Below are 14,906 nucleotides of genomic sequence, written 5' to 3' on the forward strand. Positions count from 1 at the left end.
GTTCCGGGTGGCAAAAGCTCTAGCTACGCCCTTGTGCGGCACACTATTGACGTGCGGGCCCGTGCCTGCATGTCAATAGTTAACAGTCGCCGCCAGCCAGTCGGAGGCTGGCAGCTGACTTGAGCGGCCGCAGTGCGCAGTCGCACGTCGCCGGCGTCTGACGTCATCGTCAGCCGCCGGCGAGTGCGTCCTTCATCTGCGTGGAGGAGCTTCGCCCGCCGCAGGAGCACACAGCCAGGTAAGAAGTATTTTTTTTTTTTTTGGTAGCAGCGATCCAGGGGAGGGGGCCTGGGGTACTATGCTGGACACGGGGGCAGAATGCTGGGCACGGGGGCAGAATGCTGGGCACGCAGGGGGCAGAGGATATGCTGGACACAGGGGCAAAATGCTGGACAAAGGGGCAGAAAGCTGGACACAGGGGCAGAGGAGATGCTGGACACGGGGGCAGAATGCTGGACAAAGGGGCAGAAAGCTGGACACAGACAGGGGCATTATGCTGGACACAGGGGCAGAATGCTGGACACAGGGGCATTATGCTGGACACGGGCAGAATGCTGGACAAAGGGGCAGTATTCTGGACACAGGGGCATTATGCTGGACAAAGGGGCAGAAAGCTGGACACAGGGGCAGAATGCTGGACACAGGGGCAGAATGCTGGACACAGGGGCAGAATGCTGGACACAGGGGCAGAATGCTGGACACAGGGGCAGTATGCTGGACACAGGGGCAGAAAGCTGGACACAGACAGGGGCATTATGCTGGACACAGGGGCATTATGCTGGACAAAGGGGCAGTATTCTGGACACAGGGGCATTATGCTGGACAAAGGGGCAGAATGCTGGACACAGGGGCAGAATGCTGGACACAGGGGCAGAATGCTGGACACAGGGGCAGAATGCTGGACACAGGGGCAGAATGCTGGACACAGGGGCAGTATGCTGGACACAGGGGCAGAAAGCTGGACACAGACAGGGGCATTATGCTGGACACAGGGGCATTATGCTGGACACAGGGGCAGTATGCTGGACACAGGGGCAGTATGCTGGACACAGGGGCAGTATGCTGGACACGCTGGGGCAGAATGCTGGACACGCTGGGGCAGAATGCTGGACACGCTGGGGCAGAATGCTGGACACGCTGGGGCAGAATGCTGGACACGCTGGGGCAGAATGCTGGACACGCTGGGGCAGAATGCTGGACACGCTGGGGCAGAATGCTGGACACGCTGGGGCAGAATGCTGGACACGCTGGGGCAGAATGCTGGACACGCTGGGGCAGAATGCTGGACACGCTGGGGCAGAATGCTGGACACAGGGGCAGAATGTTGGACACGGGCAGAATGCTGGACACAGGGGCAGAATGCTGGACACGGGCAGAATGGAGATACGGGGTATGATGAAAGACATGGGGGCATGACTGGAGACAGATGGGGGAAGGATTGGAGACAGATGGGGCAGAATGGAGACACAGGAGGCATGATTGGAGACATGGGGGCATGATTGGAGACACTGGGGGCAGAATTGGAGACACTGGGGGCAGAATTGGAGACAGATCTTGCAGGATCATGGGGCAGGATGGATATGATGGAGACAAATGGGTCAGGATGGGGAGATCATATGGGGCAGAATGGATTTTCATGAGGGCAGGATGGGAGAACATATGGCTGACGCCAGGAATGAGACACACATTGGCCAGGATGGGGAATATTATTACCATAGGGACTAATTTAGGGATATTATTACTGCAGTGATGTATTTATTTTATTTTTTGAGGATACTGTTTTAAATGAGGGGGCGGTCCTGTTACTGTGTAGAGTGATACCATGTTGCCTCTTTTTCTTCATGTGGTGTAATGTAGAAGTTGGAAAAATTAAGTAATGTATTCTACAAGCAGAGCTCGAGATAACTGTTATTTCCTGCAGAAACGAGTCCTGGCTGGATGAAATGATGGCGGTCTGTGCTGGATGAAAGATGAAGGACTTCACCTAGAGACGTCACTGGTGAGTCAGTGTGTTACCTATACACTGACACTATACACTGCATACAGAGCTCCTGTGTATAATTTCACTAGTGATCACTGTATTATCTGTACACAGACACTGCATACTAAGTACAGTTCTCCTGTGTATAATGGCTCTTATGGTGATAGTATGGTTCTTTTTTTTATTACTGATCAGAATTGTAGTATTCAGTCACTATATGGTGGTAATATGCGGTCTGGTCATGGTGTAGCGGTATTTGTTCTTTGTATGTGATATTATTCGATCACTGTGGTGGTAATATGTCATCTGGTCATGGTGTAGCGGTATTTGTTCTTTGTATGTGATATTCGATCACTGTGGTGGTAATATGTCATCTGGTCATAGTGCTGTGGCATTTGTTCTTTGTATGTGATATTATTGGTCATTTAAAAAATTGAAAAATAAATTAAAATATACCTAAATTGTATTGCATATTTTAACAAATATTTAATAGGTTACAGTAGAGTAGGGCCCGGCCAAAAGTGTCCACCGTGTTATGGTGGCGGCTTAAAAAATCTTTTGGCCAAAACAAAAGCTGCAGCTATATGTGTGATCTGGTGATGGGAACTGTTAATGTGTGATAGGTGAGAAGTGTAGTTTTTCCAAGAGAGAACGGTGGGATTGTGGACAGTTCGAGGGGTGGAGCGTGGAGGCGGGGCTGGGGTGGAGGCGGGGCTGGGGTGGAGCCTGGGCGGAGTCTTAAGGGGGCCCTGAAAATTTTGCCAGTATGGGGCCCCGAAATTTCTAGTGGCAGCCCTGCTCAACTCTAGTCATATGCTTTACACATGAGCATGGAGCAATAAATTTATTTTCATGCTTTGAACATGTCAAAACCACCTATATTTTTTCTGCAGAATATCTGTTTTATGTGTTTTTAATTGTTGCATGTATTTATTCAATAAAGATTTATTTTTATTTATTTGACACTTTGAGTTCTAGTTTTTTGGATCGTCCAAGACTTTCCATCCTGACCCTTGGGGTCAGCTGCCACAGTACCTGGGACTGCCTTAGAGTGGTACCTGGCAGCTCAAGCAGGAATTTACCATCAGGGGCTCTAGTGAGAACCAGGTAGCCGCTTACCACGCCCGTCCAAGGTAAGCCCGGCCTGTGGCGCAGTGGGTTCAAAATCCACCAGCATGACAGAGTAAGAAATAGATGAAAATAATGTAACATTAAATAAAGATATTAAAAGGCTATTAATCTTTGTATATGTCCTCTACTATTCGAGCTCCCTGTGGGACAATTTTTGAGGATGAAACATATATGTTTAACAGATATTGGTTTTGAAGATCAGGCTGGGGCCTTAAGAGATAGGTTCCAAGCATTCCGTTATAGCAATATAGTAACATAGTTAGTAAGGCCGAAAAAAGACATTTGTCCATCCAGTTCAGCCTATAAATAGAAGCATCAAAAAAGAATACTCTTGTGCTAGAACTGCAACTCATAACCAATTGTTGTCTATCCCCCCGAAACAAAATAAATTTGACAAACATCCCTTTTCAGATTCATTTCAACTTTTTATAACCAGTGGGATACCATAGTCAAAATTTTACAAAGACACTGACAAACCGTTTTGACATAACCTACTCTGAATAAAATATTACCTGATTATCCTCTTTTAATGGCTGTCACTGGGATTGCCAGAAGTGAAGTGTATGCAGTTGGAGCCCGCCCTTCATTCGCCCGATTATTGCAGTATTGATACTTTACACCTAATGGGAAGCATATATAGAATGTGCTCTTACATATGCCCACACTGCCCCCTGAGGAAGCTGTGGAAGCCCATGTGAAATGCACGTCGGGTCTGCAGACGCACACAGAGACATATCACTCTATGGCTAAGCATTTAAACTTAAAATTTATACATGACTAGCTGAAGAGCCCGGGGTTGCCTGGGCATAGTAAATATCTGTGGTTAGTTATAGCACCTCACTTCACTTATTTTCCCATCACGCCTCTCATTTTCCCAATCACATCTTTCATTTTCCCCCTCACATCTCTCATTTTCTCCCTCACACCTCTCATTTTCTCTCTCACTCCTCTCATTCCCCCCTAACACTTGTCATTTCAACCTCACATCTGTCATTTTCTGATCACTCCACTATTTTTCCTCACTCCTCTCATTTTGCACTCACACCTTTTCATTTTCACCTCACACCTCTCATTTTCACCTCATCACCTCAGTATATACATGTTTGTCATCTCCCTTATATATAGTATACATCTGTATGTCATCTCCTGTATATAGTATATACCTGTATGTCATCTCCCCTGTATATAGTATATACCTGCTGTGTGTCATCTCCCCTATATATAGTATATACCTGAATGTCATCTCCTTCTATATATAGTATATACCTGTATGTCATCTCCTCCTGTATATAGTATATACCTGTGTGTCATCTCCCCTGTATATAGTATATATCTGAGTGTCATCTCCTCCTGCATATAGTATATACCTGCATGTCATCTTCTATATATAGCATGTACCTATATGTCATCTCCTCCTGTATATAGTATATACCTGTATGTCATCTCCTCCTGTATATATATGTACCTATATGTCATCTCCTCCTCTATATTGTATATACCTGTGTGTCATCTCTCCTGTATATAGTATATATCTGTGTGTCATCTCCTCCTGTATATAGTATATACCTGTGTGTTATCTCCCCTGTACATAGTATATACCTGTGTGTCATCTCCTCCTGTATTAGACCTCGTTCACACGTTATTTGCTCAGTATTTTTACCTCAGTATTTGTAAGCTAAATTGGCAGCCTGATAAATCCCCAGCCAACAGGAAGCCCTCCCCCTGGCAGTATATATTAGCTCACACATACACATAATAGACAGGTCATGTGACTGACAGCTGCCGTATTTCCTATATGGTGCAATTGTTGTAGTTTGTCTGCTTATTAATCAGATTTTTATTTTTGAAGGATAATACCAGACTTGTGTGTGTTTTAGGGCGAGTTTCGTTTGTCAAGTTGTGTGTGTTGAGTTGCGTGTGGCGACATGCATGTAGCGACTTTTGTGAGATGAGTTTTGTGTAGCAACATGCGTGTAGCAACTTTTTGTGTGTCGAGTTGCATGTGACAGGTTAGTGTAGCAAGTTGTGTGCAGCAAGTTTTGTGCATGGCGAGTTTTGCGCGTTGCGAGTATTATGTGTGGTGCCTTTTGAGTATGTGCAAGTTTTGTGTGAGGCAACTTTTGCATGTGTTGCAACTTTTGTGCACGTGGCAATTTTTCCGTGTGTGCAAGTTTTGCGTGTGGCGAGTTTTTCATGAGGAGAATTTTGCACGTGTGGCGAGTTTTGCGTGAGCCTAGTTTTTGCATGTGGCGAGTTCTGCGCGTGGCGAGTTTTGAGTGGCGACTTTTGTGTTTTGACTTTTATGTGGCGAGGTTGGTGTATTTGTGGTGAAATGTGTGCTGTGGGTAATATGTGTTCAAGCACGTGGTAGTGTGTGGCGCATTTTGTGTGTGTTCATATCCCCGTGTGTGGTGAGTATCCCATGTCGAGGCCCCACCTTAGCAACTGTACGGTATATACTCTTTGGCGCCATCATTCTTTAAGTCCCCCTTGTTCACATCTGGCAGCTGTCAATTTGCCTCCTACACTTTTCCTTTCATTTTTTCCCATTATGTAGATAGGGGCAAAATTGTTTGGTGAATTGGAAAGCGCGGGGTTAAAATTTCACCTCACAACATAGCCTATGACGCTCTCGGGGTCCAGACGTGTGACTGTGCAAAATTTTGTTGCTGTAGCTGCGAAGCTTCCAACACTTTTCCTTTCACTTTTTCCCCATTACGTAGATAGGGGCAAAATTGTTTGGTGAATTGGAACGCGCGGGGTTAAAATTTCACCTCACAACGAAGCCTATGACGCTCTCAGGGTCCAGACATGTGACTGTGCAAAATTTTGTTGCTGTAGCTGCGACGCCTCCAACACTTTTCCTTTCACTTTTTTCCCCATTATGTAGATAGGGGCAAAATTGTTTGGTGAATTGGAAAGCGCGGGGTTAAAATTTCACCTCACAACGTAGCCTATGACGCTCTCAGGGTCCAGACGTGTGACTGTGCAAAATTTTATTTCTGTAGCTGCGACGCCTCCAACACTTTTCCTTTCACTTTTTTCCCCATTATGTAGATAGGGGCAAAATTGTTTGGTGAATTGGAAAGCGCGGGGTTAATATTTCACCTCACAACATAGCCTATGACGCTCTCGGGGTCCAGACGTGTGACTGTGCAAAATTTTGTTGCTGTAGCTGCGACGCTTCCAACACTTTTCCTTTCACTTTTTTCCCCATTATGTAGATAGGGGCAAAATTGTTTGGTGAATTGGAACGCGCGGGGTTAAAATTTCACCTCACAACGTAGCCTATGACGCTCTCAGGGTCCAGACGTGTGACTGTGCAAAATTTTGTGGCTGTAGCTGCGACGCCTCCAACACTTTTCCTTTCACTTTTTTCCCCATTATGTAGATAGGGGCAAAATTGTTTGGTGAATTGGAAAGCGCGGGGTTAATATTTCACCTCACAACGTAGCCTATGACGCTCTCGGGGTCCAGACATGTGACTGTGCAAAATTTTGTTGCTGTAGCTGCGACGCTTCCAACACTTTTCCTTTCACTTTTTTCCCCATTATGTAGATAGGGGCAAAATTGTTTGGTGAATTGGAACGCGCGGGGTTAAAATTTCGCCTCACAATATAGCCTATGACGCTCTCGGGGTCCAGACATGTGACTGTGCAAAATTTTGTGGCTGTAGCTGCGACGCCTCCAACACTTTTCCTTTCACTTTTTCCCCATTATGTAGATAGGGGCAAAATTGTTTGGTGAATTGGAACGCGCAGGGTTAAAATTTCACCTCTCAACGTAGTCTATGACGCTCTCAGGGTCCAGACGTGTGACTATGCAAAATTTTGTGGCTGTAGCTGGAGTTTTGCACTTGTGGCGAGTTTTGCGTGAGCCTAGTTTTTGCATGTGGCGAGTTTTGCGCGTGGCGAGTTTTGAGCGGCGACTTTTGTGTTTTGACTTTTATGTGGCGAGGTTGGTGTATGTGTGGTGAAATGTGTGCTGAGGGTGGTCTATGTGTTCAAGCACGTGGTAGTGTGTGGTGCATTTTGTGTGTGTGTTCATATCCCCGTGTGTGGTGAGTATCCCATGTCGGGGCCCCACCTTAGCAACTGATCGGTATATATACTCTTTTGCGCCATCGCTCTCATTCTTTAAGTCCCCCTTGTTCACATCTGGCAGCTGTCAATTTGCCTCCAACACTTTTCCTTTCACTTTTCCCCATTATGTAGATAGGGGAAAAATAGTTTGGTGAATTGGAAAGCGCGGGGTTAAAATTTCACTTCACAACATAGCCTATGACGCTCTCAGGGTCCAGACGTGTGACTGTGCAAAATTTTGTTTCTGTAGCTGCGACGCCTCCAACACTTTTCCTTTCACTTTTTCCCCATTATGTAGATAGGGGCAAAATTGTTTGGTGAATTGGAAAGCGCGGGGTTAAAATTTCACCTCACAACGTAGCCTATGACGCTCTCGGGGTCCAGACATGTGACTGTGCAAAATTTTGTTGCTGTAGCTGCGACGCTTCCAACACTTTTCCTTTCACTTTTTTCCCCATTATGTAGATAGGGGCAAAATTGTTTGGTGAATTGGAACGCGCGGGGTTAAAATTTCGCCTCACAATATATCCTATGACGCTCTCGGGGTCCAGACATGTGACTGTGCAAAATTTTGTGGCTGTAGCTGCGACGCCTCCAACACTTTTCCTTTCACTTTTTCCCCATTATGTAGATAGGGGCAAAATTGTTTGGTGAATTGGAACGCGCGGGGTTAAAATTTCACCTCACAACGTAGCCTATGACGCTCTCAGGGTCCAGACGTGTGACTGTGCAAAATTTTGTGGCTGTAGCTGCGACGGTGCAGATGCCAATCCCGGACATACACACATACACACACACACACATTCAGCTTTATATAGCAGATTTTCCTTCTCTATGCTGCTGCTTTTGTTCTTTGATTTTTTTCGTTGTTTTATTGAGTGGTTTGATAGCTATATGAGCCTCATGCCTTTGTTTGGGGGCTATTTAGTAATCTTACCACATCATTACCTACTGTATATTTCCTTAAAATATATAGTCTGTGCATTTTTTTATACTGCTAGTGACATATAACTACACTGCTCAAAAAAATAAAAGGAAAACTTAAACAACACAATGTAACTCTAAGGCAATCACACTGTGAAAGCAGCCTGTCCAGTCATGCAACACTGATTGTGAATCAATTTCTCCTACTGTTCTGCAAATGGAACAGACAACAGGTAGAAATGATAGGAAATTAGCAAGACTACTCCTATAACGAAGTGGTTCTGAAGGGGATGACCACAGACCATTTCTCTGTAGCCATCCTTTTTGGCTCTTGTTTTGGTCACTTTTTAATTTTGTCATTGCTCTCACCCCAAAAAGGACAGTAGCATGAGGTGGTGTCTACAATAAACCCACAGAAGTTGCTCAGGTAGTGAAGCTCATCCAGGATGGCACATCAATGCGAGCTGTGGCAAGAAGGCTAGCTGTGTTTGTCAGCACAGTGTCCAGAGCATGGAGCAGATACTAGGATACAGGCCAGGACACCAGGAGACATGATGGGGACTTCATCAGCGGGCAGTGATGTGTTCACAACCCTCTGATGATGTCACAAATCAATTGTTAGGGCTAGCGGAACGCACCAAAGAATAATATGAAAGGTATCAGGTGCGTTCGCTGCCCGGGGTCCACCATACAGAGAAACTCCTGCTGCTCGGTAATGGCAGACACTATATGGCTGTGTAACATGATCACACACTGGTTAGCTTCACCCGGTATGAAAAAGGAGATGAACCCTGTTGCTTCACAGGGTCGCCGAACCGCAAAGTGAGCACTAGGATGAGATCACAGAACTCTGCCCTAAGGAGTGGGGGAAGAGTCCCTCTAGACCACTAGTGCTCGGCGCCGCTACTGCGGTGCCAGGGGAAAGCTATATAAACATTTACCGCACGAGATTGTGTACAGCGCCACTCTGACGAACGCCACTAATCACCCTGAGTAGGGCCAGGAAATTGCGAACGGCGTCGCACTGGCGGTCGCTGCTGGTCTGATGCAGTAAGAATTGTGCTCTTGTGCTTGGATAGCACTGTCCGGTGCTAGGTAGCTCCAACATTCACGAGCATTCAACAACACTAGGAATGGGAATGATTAAGGAGCAATCACCAGAACAGGCATTCACACGATATGTGGATACACACACATGATAACAGGTTTATACTGGCGCATGGCCGTGTGGCCATGCGAACCTTTTATAGCTGTAGCCATCCGGGACCTTCCAAGTGGTCCAATAGGAGCTGCCACTGGGCCTGAGCATGTGACACCCGACCTCCAATGAGAGGTCTTCCTTTGGGCATGCTCAGAAGAAAAGCAGGACTTAGTGCCAGGAGCGCCAGCTCGCCCCTGATCAGTGCTGGTTATAATGACTGAACCTGGACATTAACCAAATCCACAGTATCTGCCTGAGCCAGATGCTGGGACCGGGGTCTCTGCTGAGCAGGCTCCACTGAAGCTGGAGGAGAATGGGAGACCGCAGCGAGGTGGTTCGAGATTCCCCCTGTGCAGCGGCAGGAACTCAACAGCTAATAACAATATCTTTTAAAAAGAAGCCAGAAGTGACTGCAGCGCTGTTCCACAGTTTCCATCACTGCCCTGAAATAGACGGTCATCAGGGGCAGCGGTGATAGAAGTGGGGGTAGTGATTGCATCACTGCCTCCTGATAAATGTTTTGTTCTAGGGCGGTGATAGTCATCACTTCTCCATACTTCTTTAACTGCGAGTTATTAAAAATGCTTATGGTGGTGAAAGAAGCGGTAGTAAGTGAACAAAGCGACGTCCCAGATGGTGTCCTATTTTAGGGGCAATGATCAAAGTTGTGAGGAAATGGATGCAGGTCCATCAAACTGATGAAGTACCATTTGAAGATCCCCAGTGAATGCTGGGAGTTAAATGGAACATCACAGAAATTAAAGTAACAAAAAGTAATTTGCAAATAAAGCAAATTCCAAAAGAGGTTAGGATATCTTATATATAGGACAACCATTTGAAGGGCTTCAATTTCTCATGAAATAAATTCAGCATTTAAACAAGGTAGCAAAACGCTTGACAGGCTGCAATCCAGAGCATAACCACTGGGTGGCCACACATAACCACTAATAGGACAGACATAGTGTGATGTCTGTACTACTGTATATGAGTTTAACAATGTCATTTTTTGCTTGCTTGTCTGGTTGTTTTGTGACAAACATTATGGGACATGTTGAACCAAAAGGAGCAATAAGGAAGAACAAAATCTTCAGAGTCACATATTCTTACATGAACATCTGTTCTTTTTCAGGCCAACAGAGCTATCAGTGCCATCGGGTTTGTTACCGCAGCTGCTGGAGCTTTCTCACTTCTTGGCATATTTCAAAATAAATCAAGACAAGGACAATATTGACATAGAATAAATAAACTGAAACTTAGCACAATAAAAACATAGAACAAAGCTATTTAATTGATCAAGATTTTTAAAGAACATCCTTACGGCTCATGCTTCTGTACACCTGTGAAGCACAAGAAACACTTATGTTTTTAATTTAATATATGCATTATAGTTTGTTAATTTCTTTGCTTTTCCTGCTGATCTGCCATGTTGCTTTACATTAGTTTTTTTTCTTACTTCTTTTCCAATTGAGATGTCATATGAATAAATCAAAACCTTTGAAAAAGAAACCAATCAGCCAAACAAGAATTTTCTAAATGTTAATGCTACTAAGGAACTGAAAAGTAGCAAAAGCATGCAACATTGGCTCTGATCAATTACTGAATGCTATAAATACTCTATAATGGCGATGCCTCTCACTAATCATCACTCCAAGCAAAGTTAAGAATATTTTCCCCTTTAATTCAACCTTCAATATGACTTTTAGAAGAAAAATCAGTATAAAGTTGACACTAATTGAATTATTTCACAAAATGTCAGTTTCTTTGGAGAGGAAGAATCCTATTTACAGCACTCTGACTACTCGCATTTAAAAGGGCAATGAGGACAATCTCTATTTCACCACTCTTTTACATGGGGTTATCTGGGACTTTGGGATTTTTTTTGCAATGAGGCTAAGAACATACCGGTAGGTTATTGCTAACTAACTGCCTGTTCTGCCCTGCAACATCTTTCCCATTTCAGGCAGCGATTGTCTGGCTTCACATGATCTCACATCAACAGGGTAGCTCTTTCTCTCTCGGTCTGTTCTGTCGATGGAGCGTCATTGCCAGCGTCATATTATTTGACAGAAAGCTCCTCACAGATAGGCAGGGGGGAGCTAGCTCTCAATCAGCATGGCATCAGCAGTGACACCCCCTCGACAAAGCAGAGCAGAACAGGCTGGTAATTAGAAACTACCAGCTGGTAAGCTCTTATCCCCATCGCAAAGAAAAAAACAAGTCACGGGTAAGCCCTTTAATGTTCAAAAGACATGTCACATATGCCCATATTCCATACAGTTCACTCTAATAAAGAGCTGCATCATTTTCAGTGAGCTCTTGTGATCAAATTGAATGTTAATGTATAGATTGATTGGAGAGTAAATCAACTTTTTAACATTGTGGTTTACAGAGTTTTAATATAGTGTAGTATAGAATATGAGCTGATAGACATGGTGTCCTATTGTATATCCTATTCCTACCTACAACAGAAAGCCACTATGCAAAGCCTCTCTAACAGAGATGAGCGAATATTTCAATGTTCTGTTCAAATTACAAATTTGCAATATTCGCTAAGTAATTCATTGAATATTCGCTGAACATAACCGAACGCCATTCATGTCAATAGGAGGAAAAAACAAACACATGCACAACACCTTATAACAGCCCAAAATGCTGCTGAAACACATCAAATGAGGGATAGACACCAGGAAAGTGGCCCACTCACAGTACAAATTATAGAATGGCACGGCAGCAATCAGCCAGGCATGAGGTATCGGGGTTTGGGACAGCATTTACAGCTATTTCAATTGAACGTCACAGTAAGACAAGGTGGGTGAGGGATTGGTGTAGGCCTCCTTTGCTGGGAGCCCTGATACCACATGCAGCACCTGTACCTGCTTTCATGCTCAGCCATACTCAGGTGGCACAAATATCAGTTTTGTAGACTACCATTGTCAGAAAAATTTAAGGATAGTAACACGGGTAGTGTTGAGCATTCCGATACCGCAAGTATCGGGTATCGGCCGATACTTGCGGTATCGGAATTCCGATACCGAGATCCGATATTTTTGTGATATCGGGTATCGGTATCGGAAGTGTAAAATAAAGAATTAAAATTAAAAATATTGTTATATTCACCTCTCCGGCGGCCCCTGGACATCAGCGGGAGGATCCGGCGTCCGGCACGGCTTCTTTCTTCAAAATGCGCGCCTTTAGGACCTGTGGTATGACGTCCCGGCTTCTGATTGGTCGCGTGCCGCCCATGTGACCGCCACGCGACCAATCAGAAGCCGCGACGTCATTCCTCAGCTAAAGTCCTAGAATGAGCGCCTTTTAGGACCTGAGGAATGACGTCGCGGCTTCTGATTGGTCGCGTGGCGGTCACATGGGCGGCACGCGACCAATCAGAAGCCGGGACGTCATTCCACAGGTCCTAAAGGCGCGCATTTTGAAGAAAGAAGCCGTGCCGGACGCCGGATCCTCCCGCTGATGTCCAGGGGCCGCCGGAGAGGTGAATATAACAATATTTTTTATTTTAATTCTTTATTTTACACTTTAATATGGATCCCAGGGCCTGAAGGAGAGTTTCCTCTCCTTCAGACCCTGGGATCCATGAGGATACATTCCGATACTTGATGTCCCATTGACTTGTATTGGTATCGGATATCGGTATCGGCGATATCCGATATTTTTCGGGTATCGGCCGATACTATCCGATACCGATACTTTCAAGTATCGGACGGTATCGCTCAACACTAAACACGGGCAGTTGAGTCCAAGGAAGTGGAGGCCTGACAGTCTCGGAGGCTTACTGCTACAGGCAACACGCATGAATGAGACCCAACCAGGAGTGTTCACATCTCCAAAAATTATTGGCAGACAATACAAAAGTGGCATCAATTTCACCAAAGTAGAAATAGTATAATAGGGACTCAGGACTTCCAATACATCCAATCCAGCAGATGGACACCCAAAAAGAAGTGTTCACACTTAAACAAATGAGGGCCTTACACCACAGAAGTGGCATAAATTTCATGATACATAGTAACATAGTAACATAGTTAGTAAGGCCGAAAAAAGCCATTTGTCCATCCAGTTCAGCCTATATTCCATGATGATAAATCTCCAGATCTACGTCCTTCTACAGAACCTAATAATTGTATGATACAATATTGTTCTGCTCCAGGAAGACATCCAGGCCTCTCTTGAACCCCTCGACTGAGTTCGCCATCACCACCTCCTCAGGCAAGCAATTCCAGATTCTCACTGCCCTAACAGTAAAGAATCCTCTTCTATGTTGGTGGAAAAACCTTCTCTCCTCCAGACGCAAAGAATGCCCCCTTGTGCCCGTCACCTTCCTTGGTATAAACAGATCCTCAGCGAGATATTTGTATTGTCCCCTTATATACTTATACATGGTTATTAGATCGCCCCTCAGTCGTCTTTTTTCTAGACTAAATAATCCTAATTTCGCTAATCTATCTGGGTATTGTAGTTCTCCCATCCCCTTTATTAATTTTGTTGCCCTCCTTTGTACTCTCTCAAGTTCCATTATATCCTTCCTGAGCACCGGTGCCCAAAACTGGACACAGTACTCCATGTGCGGTCTAACTAGGGATTTGTACAGAGGCAGTATAATGCTCTCATCATGTGTATCCAGACCTCTTTTAATGCACCCCATGATAGTAGAAATAGTGTAAATGGGACCGACAGGTCTTCCACTACACCCAATCCAGCAAATCGACACCCAGCAAGGATTTTTCACATTTCCAAAAAATATTGTCAGACAATGCCAAAGTGGCATCAATTTCACCACAATAGAAATAGTATAATAGGAACCGACAGGTCTTCCACTACACCGAATCCAGCAGATGAACACCCAACCAGAAGTGTTTACATTTAAACAAATGAGGGTGTTACACAACAGAAGTGGCATACATTTCATGAGAGTAGAAATTTTATAATTGAGACTGAAACTGCCAACACAGCAGATGTAGACTAACCATGACTGTTCACATTTACATAAATTTGTGCTAATATCAGCAGCAGCTACAGCAGGCACATAAGCCACACTAAATATATCAAAGAGAGCAGTTAAGTGACATTAATGCAGCACACTAAAAATGCAATATCACCTAGTCTGTATAGTCTATCATTGGAGAGCAAAAGTGCTTGGAGATCAATGACTTGTTCATCTTGATGAAAGTTAAGTGGCCTACACTTTCAGGAGACAGCTGGCTGCACTTATTTGTAAGAATACCACCAGCAGTGCTGAAGACACATTCTAAGAGAACTCTGCCTGCCGTGCAAGATAAAACCTCCAAGGCGTTTGAGGCGAGCTCAGGCCACTCATCCATTTTGGAAGACCAAAATGTGAAAGGGTCCAACCCCACCCTGATGGTATATATATTCAGTTCTATATACTCCTGCACCATCCTCTCCATTCATTCACCATGTGTAAGACTTGGACTCTGTTGTGCTGGTGCACGAGCTGGTTTAAAAAAAAGTGTCAAAGGACTCACAGAAATTGCTTCTTCCACGTCCACCTTTGCTGCTGCTGCTTCTAATGTTTTGGCATTAATAAATTGACGTGCCGGAGGTTGGAAGT

The 14,906-nt window shown here is 44.7% G+C and overlaps 1 protein-coding gene across 1 annotated transcript in view; it reads left to right on the forward strand.

Moving 5' to 3' along the window:
* The window catches only part of PLAAT1 (phospholipase A and acyltransferase 1), a 196,281-nt gene extending 184,590 nt beyond the window's left edge, over positions 1-11,691 (forward strand). Inside the window, exon 4 of the mRNA XM_069727144.1 lies at positions 10,449-11,691. Coding sequence (XP_069583245.1) covers positions 10,449-10,550 — 102 coding nt within the window. The 3' untranslated portion in view covers positions 10,551-11,691. The remainder of the gene's footprint in view (positions 1-10,448) is intronic.
* The last annotated feature ends 3,215 nt before the right edge of the window (positions 11,692-14,906 follow it).

This window comes from Ranitomeya imitator, chromosome 5 (genome assembly GCF_032444005.1).
Source record: "Ranitomeya imitator isolate aRanImi1 chromosome 5, aRanImi1.pri, whole genome shotgun sequence".
NCBI lineage: Eukaryota > Metazoa > Chordata > Amphibia > Anura > Dendrobatidae > Ranitomeya > Ranitomeya imitator.